This window comes from Crotalus tigris, unplaced genomic scaffold (genome assembly GCF_016545835.1).
Source record: "Crotalus tigris isolate CLP2741 ecotype Arizona unplaced genomic scaffold, ASM1654583v1 scf7180000017731.4096049, whole genome shotgun sequence".
NCBI classification, from domain to species: Eukaryota; Metazoa; Chordata; class Lepidosauria; order Squamata; family Viperidae; genus Crotalus; species Crotalus tigris.
The window spans coordinates 1,967,977-1,993,392 of record NW_024096599.1 but is presented as its reverse complement, the minus strand read 5'-3'; the positions used below and the strand labels follow the sequence as shown (position 1 = coordinate 1,993,392).

The 25,416-nt window shown below is 37.9% G+C and overlaps 1 protein-coding gene across 3 annotated transcripts in view; it reads right to left on the bottom strand.

The window, feature by feature from the left end:
- RALBP1 (ralA binding protein 1) overlaps positions 1 to 24,314 on the bottom strand; it is a 29,107-nt gene extending 4,793 nt beyond the window's left edge. The window contains exons 1-10 of one of the 3 annotated variants that reach the window (XM_039339211.1): positions 24,165 to 24,291; positions 16,142 to 16,304; positions 14,670 to 14,966; positions 12,041 to 12,499; positions 8,328 to 8,677; positions 4,653 to 4,814; positions 3,429 to 3,560; positions 2,379 to 2,486; positions 1,243 to 1,364; positions 485 to 605 (exon numbers count right to left, since the gene is read on the bottom strand). In XM_039339211.1, the coding sequence (XP_039195145.1) occupies positions 485 to 605; positions 1,243 to 1,364; positions 2,379 to 2,486; positions 3,429 to 3,560; positions 4,653 to 4,814; positions 8,328 to 8,677; positions 12,041 to 12,499; positions 14,670 to 14,913 (1,698 nt within the window). In that variant the 5' untranslated portion in view covers positions 14,914 to 14,966; positions 16,142 to 16,304; positions 24,165 to 24,291. Of the gene's footprint in view, positions 1 to 484; positions 606 to 1,242; positions 1,365 to 2,378; positions 2,487 to 3,428; positions 3,561 to 4,652; positions 4,815 to 8,327; positions 8,678 to 12,040; positions 12,500 to 14,669; positions 15,075 to 16,141; positions 16,305 to 24,164 lie in introns of all 3 variants that reach the window. The other 2 variants (XM_039339210.1, XM_039339209.1) reach the window with 2 other exon arrangements.
- Positions 24,315 to 25,416: the final 1,102 nt, after the last annotated feature.

Genomic DNA, 25,416 nt, shown 5'->3' with positions numbered 1-25,416 from the left:
AGATTTAAATTGTGGGGAATTCAGCAGACTGTACTCCAAAGTAACGAGTAAAAAACTTTACAAGAAGAAGCCTTGTTTGTTTCTATACTGCACACAGAGCACGTATTTGGCATGCACAAGGTCCCAAGTGGAGCCCATATCATCTCCAGATAAGCCTGCGAAAGTTTCATTTAACCAAGCTTAGTATCAAAATACAGAGCTGCTTCTGGGCAGGATAAATGAATGGCCTGCCTTAATATATGACAGAATATTATGTTCTCTACAACACCACTGGACACAAAACAATAAATTTGGAAATTTACCACAAAGCTCATCTAATCCATGTGGGAAATGTGCTGGTATACTCCATAGTTAAGTAACTTTTAATATTACGAAGTTTGTCATTTTTGATTGAAATTTTCTTTTTCGTCATATGCTGCATCGTATAATCCCATGCCTGAATAAAGAAGCCAGTGAGTATCTACTGCAAAGAAAGCCACCTCACCTCTAGTTCTTCATTTTGCCGTTGCAAATCTTCTAAGATTATCTGTAACTCTTCTTCATCTTCACTCTCACTCTCACTCTCAGAAGAATATTCTTCAGTTTCACTGCGACCATGCTGGCGACTAGATGTGCAAGTGTAAATTTTGTTATCACTTTTGGCTTGGTTTGCTATACAACATTTTTCAAGCAGATTCATGCACACACAATGAACATACTCCAGAACACGATTTAATGAGTTTAAATGCTCATGGACAAGAATTACAATGGGGCTTAAAAGCTTATCCCTTATAACTGTTCTGGTGAAACAATGTTTAGAATATTATTTAAATTCAGTAGGCTTGGCATCATAGAATTTTGGCTGGAATGGACTATGGAGACCACCTAGCCCAAGCCCTTGCTCCTTTCAGAATCCAGAATATGCTGCTGTATATAGCAATAACATCTGAATATCCTCCAGATGTTATTGCTATTATTATGACTCTTAGAACTTCCACACAAAAGGACCTTGGCCTCAGACTTGCAATTCCAATATACGTGAAAGGTGCCAAGATGGAAAAGGCTATGCTACAACATTCCCTAAAAAATAACTTTGCAGGTTCGGTTTTAAGTCCATTCAGGGAAGAAGAATCCAACACTTCCTTAGGCAGTCACTGCCAGCCAGAGTCTACGCTATAAGAAGATTTCTTCTAATGTTTAACTGGAATTAGCTTACTTGCAATTTCCATCCACTGGTTAATCCTAAAGCAGAAGCTGGGTTACCTTTGAATTTCTGCTATTTCTGCTCGGAGACGATCTATTTCCTCTTTTTCAGATGCAATTTGTCGACGTAAAAACTGTTCCATTGTTAGCAGTTCTTCCTGTTCAGTCAAAATCTCATTCTCCTATCAAACATAATTAAATCATATGAGGAATTTTACTGAAATGATAAACAAATCTTGATTCAGGACATTGGTTTTTTTTCTTGGTTATAGCTTCTCATGTAGCTAATAGAAAAAAATGCAGAAAAAATGGGGAGGGATGAAGGAAAATGCAATGCCCACTGTACATATAATGCCCTTATATGCCTCTCAATATATTTGTTTAGACTGAGACATTTATTGCACATTGTACAAAAATAACTCCTTTTTTCTAGATGTAACACAGCGCATGAAACCATAATAGTGCAGGTGCTCTTCTCATGTGGTTATATTTTCATTTCCTAAACAATATATCTTGGTAGCTCCATGATAAATTGAAGCACTAGGAATCCTAAATTAGGAAGTTTGGTGGAGTAGGTGAAGCTTGTGACATAGTTTCATCTATTACATCTGGAAAAACTGGGAGGAAATTGTGGCTGCTTGCTGCAGTATGTCAGGGATTGGTTTTGGAGAACAGGAGGTTAAGCAAAACACAGAAATAGAAGGGGCCTGCTGCAGGGCGGTGAAGAACTAGCAGGGATGGTAAGATGTTATCCTATAAGGAGTTCCATCAGTGCAACTAATTTATTATTTCAAAGGGTCTTGAATTTCTGAATCTACAATTTACATACAAGAATCAGCTTTTTCAGTTATAAATCAGTGGTGAAACACATATGCTGCTGCTATTTTCAACTCCGATTCCAGAGATTCCAGATCAACTACTTTCTGTGTCAACCACAATAATTTCATCAAGTCCCTAAGGACACTTAGAATTGGCATTATATTATCACTTCTCTCTCTCTCTCTCTCTCTCTCTCTCTCTCTCTCTCTCTCTCTCTCTCTCTCTCTCTCTCTCACACACACACACACAGACACACACACACACACAGACACACACACACACACACACGTTTGCAAGAAGAAATTATCTCTTTCAGTCCCCAACTTATTTGCCAGTTAAACATTAAGAATGAAAATACTTTAAACAACAGATACTACCTGAGCCAGTAAAATATTTATAACTTCTTCATTTTCATTCATTTCTTCTTTGGAAACATCCTCCTTTGAAAGACTAGCAATTTCTCGCGCAATCTTTGTTTCACATTCCTGTATTGAAAAAATATTGACTAATAACTCAAATCAAGGGATCATACATTAATATGCAAGAATATTTAGATTGCAACCTGCAGGGTATTTACCTACAACAATATTGGGAAACTACATATGTTATCTCAAGCTTCCTAAAGCAGCATTTACAGATCAAATCAATCACTCATTTTTATAAGGCAGAGGGTAGTTGAATGAAAATGGGTGTTTTGACTTTCCCAAAATTGATAGACCATGAATTTTTGCTGGCATATCAGAAGCAGATTTGGGCAGTGCAGCAATTAGAAAACATTCCTACATGCTGGAACATAATTAAGCAGTTCCAGGGGTGGGGAACCTTGGCTCTTTTATGACTTGTGGACTTCAATTCCCAGAATTCCTGATTAGGCAATGCCCAATAAAATACAAGGTAAATGTAGTATAAAGTAGTTATAGTCAAAGATCAAAACAATCAAACTCTGAAAACTGAAATCACATCCAGAAACCTAAAGCTTCTTTATAGGACAGTGTTTCTCAACCTTGACAATTTTAAGGCATGTGGACTTCAACTCCCAGAATTCCACAGCCAGCATTGCTGGCTGTGGAATTCTGGGAGTTGAAGTCCACATGCCTTAAAATTGTCAAGGTTGAAAAACACTGTTATAGGAAGAACAATCAATGGTATAGTAGGTCTATTCTAAACAGAAACTAAACTGTGAAAAAAGTATCAACAGATGATGTGAACATTACAGTAGAATCACTTAGGTCCTGGTGTAGAAGCCCTGACAAAGTGCCTTTTCAATTTTTTACCCAATGGAATCAAAGCACCAGTGAAACCAAGAAACTAATAAAAAATATCTGGTATCAAAACTAACAAAAGCCCCATATTTTAACTATACTGTTATAAACTGGACAATCAACATTCCATCCACACAATTTTATATGAGAAAAGTACAAACTTACTTGTCTTTTAGCTTCTCTTAGCTTCCTTTTCAGAGCTGTCAAAATCCTCTGCACTTCCCATAATCTTTCTTCTTTGGATAAATCTTTAATCCCTACCTGAAGATCTCGGTGCAAACAGTTCAAAAGAAACTCCTAGTTTTAAAAAACAAAAACATTATTAAATATGCAGATAGTCCTTATTTAGCTAACATTACTGTGACAACAACCTGGTTGCTAAGTGGACACACACAACTGTGATTGTGCTTATGATATTTTACATCAGCTTTCCTTTTTCTCTACTCCCTTTGGAATGTTCACTATCGTGCTGGTGATTGCAAGGGAATTAAAGTCTTGTTTACATTAATTGGAGAGAAATTATTATAAGTAGGCACACAATATAATCAAAAGGAATGCAGTAACATAGATTGTCTACCGAGCACATTCAGGGACTATGAGCACACTAGGTAAAATAGCCAGTTCTAGCACATTCCTTCCACTTGTATTCTAATTGTATGCCTGCTTACTCTCTTATAATTCTTTCCTGTCCAATCTGGATGGATGGATGGATGGATGGGCGGACAGACAGATAGATAGATATGGGTCAGGCACAGGATGTGTACTAACCAATTGTAATGGCAAAACATAATTGTGAAGGTTGTAAAAATACATGCCTGGATCATTAAGTTATTTTTTAGCACTGTTGTAACTATGAACAGCCACAGTACAAGGCAGTTGGCAAGTGAATTCTATTTTTTCACAAATGGAGTATGTCACTTTTAAGTTAGCAAGTAAAATTTCCTGAAGATCAATTTTTGTCTATTGCTGGAGGTACTGAGAAAGCTTCTTAGTTAATATATATCATATTTTAATTAGAAAATATGAAAATTAGGCCATTTGTTCAACATTATGAGATTTGACCTCAATCTACAAAAGAATACAACTTTGGTTGAAAAAAAGTCAAGGAACTACACAAACAAGAGAGAATTAAATCTTAAATGAGGACAGTATGTAAGAGAAAATTATATATTCAAGCCTTAATTTAAAATGTCCAGGCTACCTGAAGTATAAGTGAACTTGTAAGCTCTTCTCTTAAATCTAAAATCTTGAAGATTTTTTTTCCTTCACCCTCATACCATAAATCTAGCTTTGTTCAATTAAAAGGGCCATAAATCAGTGATAAAAAGAATGGAAATAATTCCCTCAATCAAATTTTCAGAAAGTTCTAATCATTCAAAGAGGACCAACCTGTCTTCGAATCTCTTCTTTAATGCTTTCCTGTGTTTCTGGCAATGCTGGCATGGTTGCCATGTTAGACCAACGAAGAGGCTTTGTTACTGGCTTGAGGACCACATTTCCAAAGAATTCTTGCACGTGAGTGAAAAACACGTAAAGGACACGGTTGCTGATCTAAGAAGACACAGTGCCACTTTAGAAGTATTGTCATTCATTGTGTAGATTCTTGCAAAATAACAAAACATTCCTTTCTAAACACACTTACAGTATTAATGTTTTCAAGTTGTGAAGGTTGGGAAACATTGCATTAGAGCAGACATGACAAAATTGCGACGTCACGTGATTCGTTCAATGTATGGGGACGATTTTGCCATTGCCAGCAATGGGGTGAACATGGCTTCCGGATGAGGCGTCCAGCCTGTGGGCCAGCAGTTTGACCCCTTGCATTAGAGTATTAAAGCAACTGGATCTTTTGCAAGGTTTTCAAAGGTATTTAGAAAGCTGTCCTGCACCACAGCCATATGGCGACAGTCCTAGCAGAAATGGCCGTGTGTAACTACATCTATGCCCCAAACAGGAGAGAGCTGCTGAAGCTGTGTGAGCCTTACAAAGAACTTGACCTATTTGTGTGAACAACATACAATAGTCTCTTCTAAATGCATCTGTCCTGAGCACATACTTTACCACCTTGTAATGGAAAATAATGTGAAATGTCCAAGCGATATGGGCCGCAATCTATTATATGAACAAAGGTGGCCCTTGTTAGTTTAGAGCAGCAATCTTTTCAACACTCCTGCTTTGTTGGATATGTCGTCCTGAATAACAATTGAGAAAAGCTGTGCTATAGTCTTCTTAGAGTGCCATACAAACACCATACCAATCTCAAAAAGCAGAATGATAGAGTTGGAAGGGACTTTGGAGGTCTTCTTATCCAACCACCTGCTCAAACAGGAGACCCTATCCAGCCAAATGGGATTTCTGTTTCTGCTTTTGCTTCATGCCATCCAAATTTAGAAAAACACCACTTAACATTAACTATGATTAATCTGACTGAGTCAGGTTCAAATTACTGTTTATAAATCTGGATTCAAACTAATCAATCTAGTCAATCAAACTAATCAATCACATATTTCAGGTTGGCAAACTGATGTTAGTCATTGCAAAATCTTCTGTCTACATTTTAATCCAATGTAACCTTCTTTTAAAAGTCTAGAAGTATTATATTATGTATTTATAAATTAACATGGCAATTGCTTTAAATACTTATTTTAACCCTTTCTCCACCACAAAACATTGGTGGGGAAATCCTCAGCTATGTTCTATTACTTCTCAGGAATCTTAAAATGTAACAGAATTGGCCATAAGGATGCTAAAAAGAGCTACTGTGTGGTATTTAGCTATTAACAACTTTCTAATGTTGCTATATTTAATATCTAGAAAAACTCCAAATTCCAAAAAGGTCTGACTTCAATTTCATAACACTAAAACTCTAGTTAAATAACCAGAGTGCAAAGCATATGAACATATTGCATTCATTTAAAGTGACCCTATTAAAAACAAAGGTGGAGTAGGATGTAAGTGCCGAGTAAAGGTATGAACAATTTAACTAATCCTTATATATACCAGACCTCACCAATAATGAGTCATATTAAAGAAACACAATACCTAGAGTCCACCCTGATCTAATTACAAGTTAAATTCTTGGGCATAATGGAACATATTTAAACAAAATCAGTGAAACATCACTTTCAAATTATTTGTTGTTGATTTTTTTGCATTAAATTTTAAACTATTGATACTAATTGCATAAAACAGCTATTTTATTTAGAAGATCCTGTAGACCTTTTATTGACTGATCTCGTAACATTAGTAATAAGTAGTAAAACTACAAGTAGGTTTTTATTCCTGCAACTGCCTACTCGGGTACAAGGACCAAGAGCTTGTGACTATTTTAATATGTTTAGTTTTATAACTTTAATATGTTTTTGTATGTTGTTTTAACTTGTGATTATGAACCACCCAAAGATGGTTATAAGACGGGTAGCTATATAAATGTTTTAATAACATAATACATTTAATATAAGAAAGAACAGGAACTGTTTAGCTGCAATATTACAGTAAAACATCAGCACACAGACCTGCCTTATATTGTGGATGCTCCTTTTGTTGGTTCATTCAGAGTTCTTCTTTAATTCAAAAGTTTTAAATTACTCTTATCTGAATCTCTGACATGTTTAATTTTAAGGATAAATTTGAACATTGTGACCATAACGGTTACCAATTGTTATACAAAACATGATTTTAAACTGTCCAACTTTCTTGTTTTTCTTTACTGCATCCAGATTACAGGTAGCTTATTAAAACTTGTGGATACCTTTGTATCTAAATAAGTGATCTTACAAATAATAAAAAATATACTCTCGGGGGCCCTTGGGATTACCACCATCTTCAGATTCTATTTTTATACATAATTTTATTAGAGACTTGAATATAGATAAAATATCAACAGAAAAAATATAAAAAAGAAAAAGCGTAGGAAAACAAGAGAGAAAGAGAAAAACATAAAGAAGTATCTTCCAACAGTTACAAACAAACCTATTAGTTCTCTTCATTCTTTAAGATTATATTACATGGTTCCCTTCTTCCCGAATAAAACCCTATTTAATTGGCAAATCCATAAGTCATCTCTTCAAATTCCTAGATAGAGAAATATGTACCACCTTCTATATTAATGAATTCCTTCATGCTAATTTAAGTGCAGGTAGGATGTGTGACTGCCTGCCACCAAACTAAACTTCCATTTGTTGTACAATTTAACCTTAGCTATCTTAAATGAAGCACTAATTCAAGATGGAAGGACTACAATATCTGAATTCAATTAAAGCAGAAGTTTGTTTCCCTAAACCATATAAAATTTGCCATACACTAATGCCTTCTATAGGGCATTTTGTTAGTACTAATCACCTAACACACATAATGCATCCAGCTCATAAAAAAGACATGTAATTAAATATGTTTAAATTTTGATCTTGTGCTTTTGAATACTGCATCCAACATGAATTTGGTGCTAAAGACATCTGAGCACACTCCAAAGTGACTGGGATTTCTGGTGGCATATGAAAAGCAGAGACTTCTATGTCCTCAATCCGCAGCACAAATTTGGAATAAAGTGCTAACTGAAAGTCCATTTTAATTATGAGTTCATTATTTAGCAATGTCTTGTCAAGTGTCTTAACAATAAAATTCCTGTATGACCTCGTGTTTCCCCCCTTAAAAAAATAATTAAGAGAAAGTAGTTACCTAACTAATACTTCCAGTCAAACCTGCTGCAAGATCCCAGTCACAGTAACCCTGATATCAAAGTTGTCTTAAAATATTAAAAATTATGCTATACTTGTAAAATAAAGGCCACATTAAATCCTAAGAACTGGAGAAGTAGAAGCACAGAACTAAATTCAGCTTTGTTAAGCAGCTGTCCTCTGAAGTCCCTGCAAGAGTACCTCTGGCTTAGCTCACTTGGTAAGTTCCATATGGAGCATGTGCTCTGTAAGTATATTTCTGTTTTGGATAGTAGCACGCATTTTTTCTACAGGGGAAATATGCATAACTAACCACATGCGATGCAAATGTGACTTTCAGAAATGTGTTTGAAAACAGTTTTAAATAACAGCTGGCCTACACACATACCTGGACAGTTGGACTGAGCACTATAGAAATGTTTTGGATATTCATTTTTGTTTCTAGCTCCTTTGCAATGACATGGTCCATATGCACAATCAGCCAGGAAATCAAGAGAAAGTTACATTCTGGTAGCTCTTTCAGGAGGCGCTGGCATTCCTGCCGTTTCTCGGACTCCAGGCTCTTCCCACAAGCATCTTCAAAGCGAGGCATCAGCTCTTTGGTAAGCAGGTTTTCAGGAAGTTCACGCAGGTATTGTTTCAACAAGCTAGCTACTGTGTTGGGCTCATAGTCCTCTAGATTAGGGGATTCTTCTCGGTCATATGCTGCTTTTAACTCATCCACCTTTGATTTAATTCCTTAAAAACATTTAGAATGATTTTTAAATCCTTCGAGAATAAAAAAGAGTTATATTCAATATTTTTCTGTCATCTCAATGAATAGTATCACTTGTTACATTTGTTACACTTTTTACACTTTTCATCTGAGAACTCCCAAGAATTCACATGGTCTACCCCAGGGGTAGGCAACCTCGACTCTTTTATGACTCGTGGACTTCAACTCCCAGAATTTCTGAGCCAGCACGGCTCAGCTTGGAAACCTCTCCCTTTCCCCTCAGCATGGCTGGCTCAGGAATTCTGGGAGTTGAAGTCCACGAGTCATAAAAGAGCCGAGGTTGCCTACCCCTGGTCTATCCTGTCTGATGTTCTCACAGTTACAATCTATGACAGGGGTCCCCAACCCCCGGTCCGGGGACCAGTACTGGGCCACGGCATGCCAGTAACCAGGCCGCACAAACAAGCAAAGCCCCATATGGGATGCAGGCAGCACACAAAACCACGTCACCTCCAGTCTGCAAAAAAACCTCTCTCCACGTAACCGGTCCCTAGTGCCCAAAAGGTTGGAGACCTCTGATCAATAAGATTGTTAAGGTTAAGGTGAGAGAGAATGACTGAATGGGAATCTCTTCCTAAGAAAAATGGTTAGATGGGAATTTGAACCTAGTTATTTCACCAGCTATTCCAGTGATGGCGAACCTTTTAGAGACTGAGTGCCCAAACTGCAATCCAAAACCCACTTATGCATCGTCGTGCCAGGTGGGTGTGGCCCATTGGCTGGGTGTGGCCCATTGGGTGGGCATGGCTGCGGTGGTAATGGCAGACTGGGTGGGACTAAAAAGTTCAATCAATTCCAACTTTGCGAGACCTTTTTTTTCCGAGAGAAGTTGAAATTGATTTGACTGAACTTTTTTTTTTTTTTTTTTGCACACGGCGGAGGCCTAAAGTGAAAAGGTTTTATAAAACCCAGCTGACAGCTTAGGACTGGGGAGACAGCGCGCGTGCCCACAGAGAGGGCTCTGAGTGCCGCCTCTGGCACCTGTGCCATAGGTTCGCCACCACTGAGCTATTCTATCCATAAAAGATAGCACAATATTGGTGATGCCCTTTGAATGGCAAATAATTATAAAACCAACCTAAATCCTACCAAAATTCAGAGAAACACGCTTATTCAGTAATACCATTTTGCTTACAGGATTCTATCTTCAGCTACTATTTAAAGCTCTTCTAGTCCTCCTGTACAATACTCGATTTTGGTTTTCCATCCTATCTTCCTTCTGGAGAGTAACACATTCCTGGGCCCAAATCACATATAACAATGCTACATAAGGGCTGCAAGTGAGGGCAAATAAAAAAAGTGCAATGGAAGAAAGATCTGCCATCTCTCATTGATTAAAAAAAAAGGCAGGAGGAAAATAGAGAGAGACAGGATGATACTGTAATTTGTTGGAATTTCAGAATTCTCTCCATCCCTTTAAATTAGAAACTTGGCCTAAAAATAATCTTTGCACATATCAATTGTCCAAGAAAAGAGTCTCTTCCTCTATGACCCCCATAATAATATGGGAGGCTAGCAGAGAGGGAACAGATCACTCTAATCCAGGGGTCCTCAACCTTGCAACTTTAAGATCCCTGCTCTAATCCTTTTCAAAGTTTCTAGACCAGGGATCTTCAAACTTGGCCCTTTTATGACTTATGGACCAACTCCCAGAATTCCTCAGTCAGACATGCTAGCTAAGGAATTCTGGGAGTTGAAGTCCACAAGTCATAAAAGGGCCAAGTTTGAAGACCCCTGTTCTAGACTCTTAACAGTCTACTAACTTTTATGGGCTTAACTAAAAGGTTATTATAATCAAACAAATTGGCTTCCTTATGTCATTTGAATTTTATGTACTTCACGATTCTTATATGAATTTTTCTTCAAGCCTAGATAAAGAGCAACACTTAATTATTACTGAGAGAAGCAAGCTTTCTGCTATGTTCAGGCAGCATATAAACTGCTATCCCAAAAGCAAAAGACCAATCATTCTCCCAACCAGTCCTATCTTTTTTCTAAGCACTGGATACACACTGTCCCAGTGATAGTGACATTCATATTTATGGTATTCTAGTGTCAAAGCTGTGCATATAATATACTGTGCTTGCAAAGTATTTATTTTCAGTGCAGTTTTGTCTTTATTCTCTGCTTCTGCATTACATGACTATTGCTGGCATCATGTCTCTCACAAGTGGCATTGGCAATTTGAAGCACAGCTATACAATTAAAGAACTCACTCACATCACTGCTAATTGTAAGTATGTCAAAGTTACACAAGTACTATGAATGCTAATTGTCTTGGCATTACTACCAGGATGTTTTCTTCAAATCTTAGCTAAAAAAAATAACTGCTGCTTGGCACTTTCTCTGTGTTTGAGGGCACCTACTAATGAGAAGGAATTCCTCCATCAAAGCTGAAGCATAGGGAGAAGACACAAATTAATGAACTGTTCTCTGCCTGCTTAAGTTTTTGACAAATCGGTACTTATTAGCAATGTACCTTCTTACCCTGTATAAATCAAAATATTTATTTATTTAGTCAATTTATATGGCTGCACACCTCAATAAATGACTTTGGGCAGCTAATAGTCTTAAAAATAAGCAAATACATCTATAAAAAGTAAAAATTACACAGCAAACATGCAAAAGCATAACAACTATGAGCAGAGCCAGGAAATGGGCTCCTTCACACACTTGGGGTCCCAAGCAAACAGCCTCAAGGACAAATCCTATCAGACACGGGATACAAAACTTATTTAAAAATATATGAAACTTCCTATATATATTTACATTATTGGCCTTTATACTGTCTTGCACAGAACTTTCTGCATGGAAAACACACACACTATAATTGAGGTACAGTCCCTCTCCATGAATTATAGATACTGATACATTGCTATACTAACTTTAAATTAATTAAACCAACACCATCCCACTGACATGCACAGCAAAATGACCAATGCAGTTGCAAAGTGCTCAGTGCCAATTTCAAAGTCTAACTGCACCTATCAAAGATGGCAGGTGGCAAGCAATGCTGTTTCGAAATCAAAGGTCACCCTGGCGATGAATTCTTTACCCTCATCTGTGGAACAGTGGGTTAACCAAACTAACTTTCAAAACACATCTATTAAATAAGCCACTGAAATGTTTTAAAATAGATAATAAACATGTTTGTGATTCTTCCAATCACAATTAAGTCAGAACTAATAATAAATTTCAGGTAAGCATAAACCCTTTTTCATTTAGGGAAGCATTCTGAAGCCAGAAATACGATGGAATTTAAAAAATCATGAATCAGCAAAACCTCATCAGGCGCATGAAATCTACCTGCAGGTGAGCCACTGTACCTGACACTCTGTAGATGCCTTCGCATTTCATGCCATGTTTTTCTACATAATCTATACATTCCCGGAACACTGCTGGTAGACGGATGCCATCATATAGCATGGTTCTTTCTGCTGCATCACTCAAAGGGACCCCAAACACAGGCCTGTGCCTAGGAACATACACCGGTGGCATTTCTACCTCCTGAAGTGTTTTCTTCTTCTTCTTCTTCTCTTTCCATTGTTTGACAACATCTGCTGCCGTCAAGTCTTTTGATTTCTTCTCTTTGTGCTTCTCTTCCTTGTGCTTGTCCTCTTTATGCTTTTCGTCTTTGGGTTTTTCTTTTATCTTAAAGTCTTTTTCCTTCTTTTTGGAGAAACTGGGCTTCTTAAAAACATGAATCCCTTTAGAGCGTTTTAGCTTAGAAGGACTTTCAGCTTCATCCCCTGAGCTATCTTCCTGAAAAGCTGCATAGCCTTCCGCTGTTGGGAGGGGGGGGGGGAAGGAAGAACAGAAATAAAACCAGATGTTTAAGCTTATGTGTAAGAAAAAAAGGTAGTGCTAATGTGCTATTATTCAAAACACACACTGTTCTGCAGAACTAAACAAGTCAAATATTAGGAGTTTTGCACATTTTCCTTTCTGAGAAAAATCAGATCAGTTCATCTCTTGATTATTTACTGACTAGTACACTTGGAGTTTTGTCGCTATGTGCACTCTGAACTTATTATAAATAACAATGCAATTTTTTAATAATTCTGAAAACATCCCACTTGAGTCTAATGTTATTAGGCTAAGAACTGTAACTTCATCACAGAATAAAATCTTGTATCAAAGTGAATACAGAACTGATGTACAGAATAATGGCCGGTATAAATGACACACATAATGTCCTCAATTTAAAATCTTAAAAAGATAATGCCAAGGTTATTTTCAGCTCTTAGTTGATTTCAAAAATCAAGGAATGCGGAAAGTAGTTTTTTAAAAAATCTCCTACATTACTATAATTATCATGATCCTAAATCAGTACTTTACAAGCACATTTAAAAAAAAGTTGTTGAAAATTGCGCAGAATATAATTCCAACCTAACTCACTCAACCACTTTATTTTTCTTTCTTTTTCAAATATTAAACCAGGTGTTCTAGAATATAGATATATTAATGTGCTTAGGCCCATTCTTTAAAAAAAAAAGAAAACTTACTTTTCAATTCAGTTGGCAAAGCCATCCCAAGCATCCTGTCTCTTTATAAACTACTCCTGCTCAAGTGGATTATAGAAACTGTACATGTGATTACAGTTCCACAGCCATAAGACAAACTTAGCTCTTATGTGAATTACCAAGTTCTTTACAATCTTTGAAATATATGCATAGGTGTCTAATAACCGATACCTCCTCTATAACTAGTCCCGCCTAGCCTGTAGGTAGCAATGGGAAAATCAGTTTTAAACAAACACATACACCTATAATTAATTGCAACACAATTGCAGTGCTTCCCAAACTTTTTTCCTTTGTTACCCCAAACCACTTATCAGAAAGCCTTTTTACCCAATGTAGGTAAAACACTTTAAATCAATTTAGATGTCCCTGTTATCATTAGGTAATAGGTCTCTGATTACCTAAAGAAACACCACTTTTACCTAATGTTCAGTAATTTACACAAGTTTGAAAAGCACTGATATAAGGAAAATACAAGGAAAAGGCTGAATGCAATGAAAAGTTCCAGGCTATTCAAAGTTGTTTTCATACTTCAGAAAATGCTAACAATGGAGTGCTGATTAATAAAAATAATATTGCACTATAGCCATTTAAAATGATCAGAACATTTGGTTCTTTGATATATATCAGTGGTTCTCAACCTTTTTAATGCCGCGACCCCCCCCCAACCGGTCGTAAGTCGAGGACTACTCAACCGGTCGTAAGTCGAGGACCACTCAACTGGTGCAGCACCGTTTGCAGAATGGGACTTTTGGCGGGCTCAGCAGGGCAGAGACAGCCTGGACAATTCCTATTGGCTTTTGAAAGCCAATAGAATTAGACTCTATTCAAGAGAGTCTATTCTATTGGCTTTCATAAAGGGGAGTAGCTAAGGAAAAGGGGAAAAGAAAATGGCGGACTGCGTTGTTTGGCAACCCCCGTGAAATGGTCGTTCCACCCCAAATGGAGTCCCGACCCACAGGTTGAGAACCACTGATATTGATATATATATAATTTTACGCGGGAGAAAACCCGAGCAACCAAAGACCTACATATATACACACACACACACACACACACACACACACACACACACACACACATACATATATACATACATACATACATACATAACTAGCCATTAGCACAAAAAGATATTACTTTGAGAGGATATCATATTACTATTCCCACATGGAAATATTTTTCATTTAAAAACTATGAAAGCGTTTCCATTTTACAGCTGTTTAGAGTCTGAGAACTGAAAAGCCAGGGCTTGCCCTGGTTAAAAAAGTTCCTCAATATATATATCAATTTCTTCATGCTTAAAGAACAACTGGTTATTTTAAAACATGGATATCATCAACACTGAAAGTGAAGTAATAAATAAAGAATAAAGAACATCTGACAAAGAAACTGGGTCATTAAAAAAAAGACAATTTTTCTTAAAGTGACCTACTTCTTTTCTCCTTTTTCTTAAATTTCCCTTTCTTCTTCCCATGTTCTTTCTCATCATCAGACACAATATCAGGAGGTTCGTGGAGGCTGTCATGAGGTGGTGAAGGCTCACTCGTGCGATATAAACCAGGGAATTTCGTTGGGCTGATTTCTTCAGAGCTTGGAGTCCTGGCCAGACTTCCACTATGCTCTACCCTGCGGTGTTCGCTGGGACTGCTTGTGGGGGGCAGGAAGCACTCTGTCATTCTTACTCTCTGACACCACAGCAGAACAGTATCCTGTTACCTGTCCATTACTCCTGCAACAAGAACACAATCTGAAATCCTCCAAAGATTCTCAGGGACAAAAAGATGTTTTCAGTGCTGCATGGGACAACAGGCTCATGGTACGTAGTACTTGCATCAAGCTGCAAATGTAGACAACCGTAATTTAATTATCACTTGAAGCAACAGAATTTCAATTTGTAAACATCAGATTCATATAACATCCTGACTGGTATAAATGCTGTGATAAATTTTCTTTCTTTGAACCACAAGTGCAACCTGCACATGATAACGATGGAAAGCCATGAAGTGACCTTGCTTTGCTATGGGATGACCATAATCAGAAATATTTCCTGCTGGGAACAGAACGAGTTGGGGATTTGTTAGCAGGCTGCAAAATTGGACTTCACAAGACACACTTACCACGTGGACTATAAGATGCCCATCCCTTTGTCAAAAATGAGCAGGAATTCCACTACTTTTTTCCGCATTATTTTTTATTAAATATATCAGGAAGACATATCAGGAAAACCAACATATAGCCATCACCTCATAACTTTAATTACCTCCTGGCAGATTCTCAGGATTAATTAATCTATGGAAATTCTCAGCTTACGCAATATACTAAACCTAATCAACAGCTTTAATCAGAAAAGTATAATGGCATTCTTGATGAAACTGGCAGGAATAATGTATTAAGCTCATTTGTACTGTACTTACCATAATCTAAATATACCCTTCCACCACTTCCCAAGCATTTTATTCTTTTCCAGGCAATCCCCTTGTATTAATTTCACTAAGTAGCCTTGAAACTAAAGACCTCTTAACACAGAGCTATTATTTAAGTTAATAAGAATAAATTGCATTAGGAATGGAGTAATTCTACAAGTCCTCTTATATACAGTATAGGTAGGCAATTAATAGGTACAAATTCCCAAATATAATCAATCTTCCCTCGGCCCTTCAAACTGCCATCATCTAATGCTCCAAATTGTTTTCACTGTCAAAACAATAAGCCAGATCCATGTTGGGTCTCCTAAATGCCAGAACCGAGATCCAGCAAATGAAGGAAAAAGCAAGCAAGGAGATTTTCTTGGTAGTTCTTCCTTCCTTATATTGCCTTGCTCCACTAGAAATGTTTCCCAGCCATCTGTGGCAGTTTTTCAGAAGGAATGGGCAGCTGCAAGAGAAAACATGAAGACCTGCCTACCTTATTGCTACTCGGATTTAAGCTACTGGTGAAATCCCAGGAACAAATGCTAATACGAAGAATAACAATGTAACACCATGTCTCTTCCCTCTCTTCTGAGATTCTTTGGTATGATAAGGAGCAGAGCTGCTTCCAAAGCATTTTTTCATTCCTTAGCTGGAATCTGAACGGATGAATATTTGTATACAGAAAATTAAATAAATACAATAAATAAATGAAATTCAACATTCCCAAACAGAATTGGTGCCAGATCTCTAAAAAAATCATAAATGCATTGCAGTATTCACCAAATATACTATGGAGCAACTGCTTCTAAAAGCAGGTCCGTAACATCTCTTTGAGAAAACATATTCTCAATGTACATGTCATTTACTTTTATCCTTCATTATTTTTATAAATAAGTCAAGGCAGCAAACATACCTAATATTCCTTCTTCCTTTTATTTTCCCATAGTAACAAACTTGTGAGGTGAATTGGGCTGAGAGTGTGTGACTGGCACAAGGTCACCCAGCTGGCTTTCATGCCTAACATGGGACTAGAACTCACAGTCTCCTGGTTTCTAGTGGGTGCCTTAGCCCAGGGGTAGGCAACCTTTTATGACTCGTGGACTTCAACTCCCAGAATTCCTGAGCCAGCCAGTTGAAATCCATGAGTCATAAAAGAGCCAAGGTTGCCTACCCCTGCCTTAGCCACTAGACCAGTGGTTCTCAACCTTTCTAATGCCGTGACCCCATAATACAGTTCCCCATGTTGTGGTGACCCCCAACCACTTATACATCACCAGGTGCCAGGGGCATGGCCAAAGAAAAGGGGGGAAAAATGGCGGACAGTCTTGTTTGGTGACCCTCGTGAAATGGTCGTTTGACCCCAAATGGGGTCCCGACCCACAGGTTGAGAACCATTGCACTAGACCAAACTAGCTCTAATATATGTGTCAATGCTCCACTGGTATTTTAAAATATATTTTAAATGTATATCATTGGGAGTTGCCTTTAGCAAATCTGCAAAGCGGAGTACAAATGCTTATATTAGATAAATAACTCCCACACAATGATATCACAGCAAATTAGCAATGGTGTACCTCGGGGCAGCCAAAATCTTGACCACTTTTATCTTCCTAGTTTTCCCCTTTTTGAAGGTGGGATTTGTACATATGAAATAAAAATTGGAAATTCAGTATGCCTACTGCAACTGGCAGAAGACACAACATCTGTCTATTTAGAAACATCTTTCAAAATGTCTGCTAAAGTTTTAAACCCAAAAATAATCCCAGTAGATATTCAAGATTTTTTTCCACTATCTTTTCAAGGGCGTTCCAAGACTATTCTAGGCTCCAATGCATCCTTTCCCTTCATGTTAATTTTAAGGTGGGGTAGAGATTCATAAAGCAATATAATACACAATTATAATATAGACCTTTAATTTTCCACTTGTTTACTTCAACTGCAGAATATAGTGCTTATTTTAAAGCAAACCATGACTTAGATAGGAAATTATTGTTTTGATTACAATTAATTTACATCCACGCAAGCCAGTCTGAAAATAAAGTACGTTTTTCAACAGAAAGAATAAAATGTCTCAAGTGTACACTATGTGCTGGTAGAACAAGTTTTCATTCCAAAAACCAGTATCATGGGATAAAGATAATCAGGCAATTTATTGTTCCCACATGAATCACAATCACACTTCAATTACTATTAGTGAAAGGATTTCTAATGATGCAAGTTTCACAGGCAAAGCAGATACCAAACCGCACATGATGCAAGAGGTATCTCTGTACTCTCCTTACCGTCAGGGCTAGTGACAGCTTGTTAGAGAAATTCTAACAAGTGTGTGTGAAGTAAATGTATTAATCTTTCCCTCCTTTGGCAACGCTATTCTAAAGATCTGTGTGGCTATTTTAAAATGAAATAAAGAAAAAAGGAGTGCAAATCAAAATTCTCCTGTATTATATGCAGTCTGAAAGTTGTCTGCATTTTCAATCTGGTCAGGCTGAACAGGTTGCTAGTCCCTCTGTTACTTCTAAGACAGATACACTGCCACCTTTTGTCTTTATCACTACTAGACCTCAGCTGGACAACCCAAGAATCTAAGACTAAAGCAGAGGTTTTCCATACCTTTTGTATTTTCTCTTTAATATCTGGATAATAGTATGTTCCTCCAATATTGTACCATATGGACAAGAGTCTCAGGCTGGTAAAAAATGCTAAGATCAACTCCAGCTGAATAAATGTCAGAGGTCAATGAAGATCACATGCAGAAGTCACCTTCAATCTCATGACCCAAATACCACTACTACACAGAGTTTATTTTTGCAGCGTTGCTTTTTAACAGGGCTTTTTTTCCTGATAAAACACTCAAAACTTACTATGGTATATTTATTTAAAAGACTTATACCAAATCTTTTATAGTCTAAAAATCCCCTGAATGTTAAAAAAAAAATACACTCCCAAATTGAGCATATTTTGTCCAAGTCTGCTAAATAAAAATCCTTTACATTGATGTAACGGATTCTCATTTAATGGATTTCGGGCATAACAGACAGGTAACAGACTAAATTTCCAATAGATATCCTCCAGAAATACTTGCATCTGAAGTAGTCCAGACAAGGGAGTTAAATTTGTTAATCATCCTTAATGTTATGACACTGGCAACAATTTATATTATTTGCATAATAACATTAGGCCAATGTTATCATTTTTCTTAGTAAATTGATGGAAATTATGACATTTTTAGCAAAGGGTTGCAAAGGACATATATCATTGCAAAGTCATATTTTACTGTTAAGACATTTGGGAGTAATGCATACTCCTTCCCCCCTAATGTTGTTAAAAGCTTTCATTGTGGATACATATATATACATGCCCACACACACACACGCCACATAAACATTTCCTCTGACCGGTTTCATATTCTCAATTTGTTATTAAACAATTGCATTAACACTGAAGGGTGAAGCAGACTTCTCCAGCACTGCATTCAGAGAACATATGTGTCTGCAATTCGGGGACCGTTGCACAAGTGCTCCACTTATATTTCTGCAAAGGTAACATTCTGGCTAGGGGGCACTCAAATGGCAAAGCACAGAACAGGACCAATCAGCAGGGATGTGCATTTCCACATAATGCGCAGTTGGGCTATGGGAGGTGTGTGTGTTGGCCTGTCTGTAGCCATCTTCAACCTACACTTACCCATCAACCCCTTCACAGCATAGGTATACAGGAACTCCTATAGGCAGTTGCAGGCAACTCTAAATCAGCCTTCAGAAGGTCACAAACACTTTTCATGCACTTTGCCAATAAATCATCAGACAATTTAGTTTTATCATTAGAAGTCTATTTCAATGTTACTTCAGAAGAAAAATAAATATTGCATTTTCTATTGGGACTTTCTGGGACTGAACTGCATAAAAACATAATTACTCATTTCAATTTTCCCAGTTATGCAGCTGCAATCTTTCCTTGATTCTCAGATGCTTGTTTTTGATAATATGTATGTCATCTCTATTCTACACATAATTAATATATGGAATTCATTTCATGCATTGTAATGACGGCTACTAATTTGGATAGGTTTTAAAAAGTAATAAATAAACCAATAGAAAAACGTCTCTGAAGTGCTATTCTTAAGACATGTAGGTAGATGAACAATTCCACACAATGCATCTATCTATGACAGAGGATACCAAAGGGTCCATCCAGCCACAGTTCAATATTTCTAGGGCCTCAATCCTATATAAAGTGTAGTACATAGATACTGACCACAATAAAATCTAAAAGTGGACTGTGCCAGTATCTGGAAAGGGAAGTGTGTATTATTTTATTTGGTAGTCAAGATGTTTATTATGACTGCCAAGTTTCTATTCCTGCACTTTTTCTGTCCATCTGGCTAAGGTGAAGTTCCATGTAGCAGTTTTAAGAAAAAAGGAAATAATCAGGCTAATTTTGGCCAATACTCAGCAAATGCATTCAAAACAAACAAAAATGTTTGACAAATTTTTTTCTTCTCGTTTTATTTTTAAAAGCATGCTCCAATGTCTCTCTTCCAAAAGCAGCTATCGCTCTAACCACAACATGCAACACAAATGTAGAATGAGAATTTAAGCACAAGACTTTCACATCTGCTTTAGCCTGAAAATAGAGTTTTAATGGTGGCCAAAAATACATGTAAAACTGAACATGGATTAATTTCTCCTCAAAAGGGTGTAATAAGTTAAAATGTTTGCACAATGCATACTACGCAATGAAGAAAGTTGATTTAAACAATATTAGTATAGGAATGTTCTTTCTTGACTGAAATTCTGATATCACTAGAACTTTAAGAAAGAAATCCAACTATGAGACTATAGCAATAGGGAAACCTTGGTAATGTATTGACCAGGTTAAACTTTACAAAAGCTGCTGCTACTTATAATATACTCACTCTCTGGAACCTGAGCAATTATGCAGTGGGGGCGAGTAAATCTGACAACAGGATCAAGCAGAACAATATAAATACATGTATATTAAAAATCCCTTTCCTTATAAAATTCTTCATGGTATTAACTGCTATAAGGAATAGTCTAATTCTAAATTAAAATAATAATATAGCTAAAGTAGTAGTAATAGTGATATGAGTTCCAGTATTGTGGAACTCTAGTACTGTGGAGTTTTACATGTATTATACTGCTGAAAATTAGCATAAGCAATCTAGAAAACCCATAAAAACATCACAAGATTACATAATTTAATGAAAACCTGAACACCATGATAATACAGGCAACAATACAATTATTAGATTAAAAACTATAAACAATACTGCTACAACAGGGCACTTCCCAACTATAGTAATTCAATTTGTATCTTATTATTCTATAATTATTCTAAATGGATTTAAACTTTATTTATGAAATTCAAAGAGCACAAACAATAATCAAAATACCATAGACATAAAATGGTAATATTTACAATTACAACATCAAATGCAGATAAATTTTTAAAAGAAAATATTTATGTATCAAAAACCTTGGACCAGATAAGTTTTTCTATCCCATCTCTGAAGAGAGAGAACTGGGAGGAGATTTTAATTATATCAGAACAGAAAGTGGGCTTCTTGGACAAATAACAAGCTTCAGATAGGATTAGGGAAGAGATTACTATTATTAAAATACCCTTGTTCTAGACTACTTAAAGTTTTAAACTAAGCTAAACAGACAAATGTGTTTAGGACTGACAATATGGTCAAATGAACATATGGCAAGCTACTTTTTTTTCCAATTTGTTGTTGACAATTTTCAAGAAAGTTTTGCAGTAATCTAACCTGGATATACCGTGTTTCCCCAAAAATAAACCCCACCCCTCAAAACAGACCTACCCTGATTTCTGGGGGCAGACCTAATATACCGTATATGCCAGCATATAAGACGACTTCCGGAAGCGCTAAACTCAGCGCCAAAGACTGGGGTCGTCTTATACGCCGAGTCTTATACGCCAGAAATACCAGTAGTTTCCGGCATATAAGATGACGTTCTAGGAAGGAGACCCGGCGATAAAGACGGGGGTCGTCTTATACGCCGGGTCGCCTAATACGCCGGCATATACGGTAAGCCCTACTCCAAAAATAAGTCCTAATTAGGATCCCACCCACTCAGTCCCACCTGACTGCTGCAATGGGGCAGGAGGCTGTGCGGCACATTGCACTGCTGCTATGAGGCGAGGCAGGTGGGGGAGGGGATGGAGCTTCCCCACACACCCCTCATCCGCTTCCTTCCCCCCCAACTGAGCCATTCTTTGCTCCCTTTCACTCCCCTCCCAAGCCGGACTGCCATGGTACTGTACGGAGGATGGGCGGGGTAGGCCTGGTCCCCTCTGCCATTTCGGAGCCAGGGGGGAGTGAGAGCAAAAGGCTCCGCTACCACTGTGTGCCACTGGAGGGGCTTTCTTTGTGCTCCGCCCACAGATCACTGCCCGGCGGCATCTGCTGCCTCCTTCTTCTCTGTCAACTCTCCTGTGGTTTGTATAGTGACCAGGCGGTACAAGCCTCCCCTGCTGCCTCCCTCTACTAGCCCTCTGTCGCTGCCACTGGAGAGAACACAGAACGGGAAGCGGAATGGCTGCAGAAGTGGGCCAGCAGCCATGGGGGCTCCTGTTGGATGGGGCTGTTTGTGCCACCACCAGGAGGTAAGTGTCATGAAAAATATAAGACGTCACCCAAAAGTAAGACCTAATGCCTCTTTTGAAGGCAAAAATAATATAAGATTGGGTCTTACTTTTGGAGAAACACGGTAGTTAGAAAACAAATAACTGAAACCAAGTTCATCTTTTTTACAATAGACATCACTTGATGAATCAGCCTAAATTATTAGAAACAAACAAAAACAATATCTAAGCCATAGCTACCTATCTAGGGAAAGCACAAGATGTATCAATTGATTATTAACAATGGATCATAATAAAGGACACAGAACACAGTAAAGGTATTTTGTATGCTAAAATAAATGTCATGTGAGACAAGACAGATAAATATACTCTATCATTTAGTCACACCTATTCTGTATCTGCTGCTAACTATACAATGGGAAGACTTTGAGAAATGTAACTTATGTTAATAAAAGCTTCTCTTCAATACACAAAAATGGTGTGAGACTGTAGGTCTATAAATACAAATGGCCCAATATATCAGAGTATATCAAAGGAACCAAAGATAACAGATGATATACATACTTATATATCATTAATGAAGGAAAGGTTTGGAAATAGTAAAAGGTTTAAGCAAAATGTAGGTAGGACAGACAAAGGAATAAAAAGAAAGGAAAGTGAACGAAGCATTTTCCACCATAACATGACATTTCAGTCTAAGTAACACATATTACCAGCACTGCTTTACCTGTTAATTTTTTCCCTATTAATTTCTTTCACACTAGCCAGAGGACCTCTCCCTCATAACAAACACAAACAATAGCTTTGGCAGAATCAATTACATTATTTATTTCAATCTCACATTCCATGACAGATTAAAAAAAAAAAAGTAGCACAAACTGCATTTGGAACTAGTGTTTGTAGGCCACAAACAAATACACACATATGTGGAATCTTGATGTTCACACATTCAAATACAGCTTGCATTGCACATTTCCGCAATTTTTAATGACAGGAGCTGCTGTCACAATGACTGCAAAATGCATACTCATGAATCAGTTTAAGAATATTCCTTTTGTTTAGAACACATAATTTATCTTGAATGTGGCAGACAGAAGATCTGAACAGTGACACATAAAATTACAAAACATGTACTTTTAAATATATCTAACAACTGAAATTGCTACTGGGATTCTCTCAACAATCCCTCGTCAAACATATTCTGTTGCATGCCTGTTTTTTTCACAAAATTAACCAGAAGCAGTAAACAGATTAAGCAACTAGTTGTTTTAGATTACAATCCAACAAGCTTTACTGTTGCTCAGGAGTACATATGAACCACCTGATGACTATGAATTAATTACCAGGCACCAGACTTTTCTTGCCTACTGTTTTTCACATTTACATCTAGCAAAGGATTCCGAAAGTTACAGTCCCCGTGTATCTGGAGGCAACCTGGCCCTTCTGACTAGAGCCACAGAGTCGTCCACAAATTCATCGTCGAAGTCTGGTGCCCTTGAGCAATGGGCAGAGAAATCCGAGTGAGCAATGATAAATGGCAGGCGGACTGCAGAGCATTCATTCAAAATTTGATTCCCAAGTAGAAATGCAACCTGAAAGCATTTGAATATGGCACATAAAAACCCCAGGGCAATTGCGTCGCATCTCCGGAGGTACCCCACAACAAACATCTGAGCAAACGGGGTGCGCGGGAAATGACAGCGCAAGTTCCAACCACAACTCAGGGCGCTGTATGGAGCTGAGCACGCATGCGCATGCCAGAGCACGCGTCAGCTACTGCCCATCCCCATCGTGGTCACCGAGGGGCGGCCTCCCTCGTCGGGAATGGAACTTCGGTGGAAAAGAACCCGGAATATGGGAAGGCCATGCATGATCTTAACACTGACCTGAGGAATGGGGAGAGGTATCATGCCGCTCGCACAACGGCTGTGCTAACTTCACCTTCTACCCGGCATCATTCAAACCTCGCTCTGCACTCCAACCCGACGTCGTCTGCTTGCAAGGTCGGGTATAGGAAACAGAAAGAGGCGCATGCGCGGTCACCCTTTTCTCCGTATTTCTTGTTTCTTCCAGCCCTTTGGCTACCTAGGGTAGAGGCCGGAATTAAGCGCGCAAGCGCGTGACGTACAGGGAGGGGCCATCATAATGACTGAGCGACCGATCTTCTCTGGAGGATCAATGAAGGCAGGCGGAAGCGTTGCGCCTGCGTGCTCATTCTCCCTGCTATGGTTTATGTGGAGTAGGCCCTATGGTGCATTTCGAGAAATGTAGTCTTTCTCCTAAATCAGTGTTTCTCAACCTTGACAATTTTAAGGCATGTGGACTTCAACTCCCAGAATTCCACAGCCAGCATTGCTGGCTGTGGAATTCTGGGAGTTGAAGTCCACATGCCTTAAAATTGTCAAGGTTGAGAAACACTGTCCTAAATCCAAGCAGGAGGGACGAGAGAATTTTGAATTGGGATTACTTGTGTGCTTGAACTACATTTGGGAATTGAGGCTGATTTGAGGATGGCGAAAACACGTTCAGGATACAGGCCCACATCTTCAATGTGCTTATCTATTGATTAAAGCTGTGTTGTGTTTCCTTATTGGACCTTATTCCTGATTGAAGGTGCATTTAGACCAGTATTTTTCAACCTTGGCAACTTTAAAATGTATAGACTTCAATTCCCAGAATTCCCCAGCTGGGTTGAGAATTCTGGGAGTTGAAATCCACACATCTTAAAAGTTGCCAAATTTGAAAAAATTCTGATTTAAGCTACCCTGAAGGCCAATTCATTCTTGCAACCAGCGCTTAAGTAACATTTCACTCCAAAAAGAACAAGGTGGCCTGGGCTTTTATTCAGACGTAATCTACTAGGTTACTGGCAACATGATAGGCTTGGCCAGAATACAGCAAAATCAAGAAACTCTCCTGGCCATTGGTGGCAGTGCTGTTCAAGAGGATAGAAAGAGAAGGGTCTTCAGCCATTTCTATCTCTTCATTTTCCTGAATGAAAACTAATTAATTACAAGAAAATCCTACACTCAGCTGCCCATGGCCATCAAAAACACAACCCTTTTACCTTAATTCTGTTTCTTTTTATTAATTTCTACTCACTATTTACAAGGATTGGAATGGTCAGCCTGAGTTTTC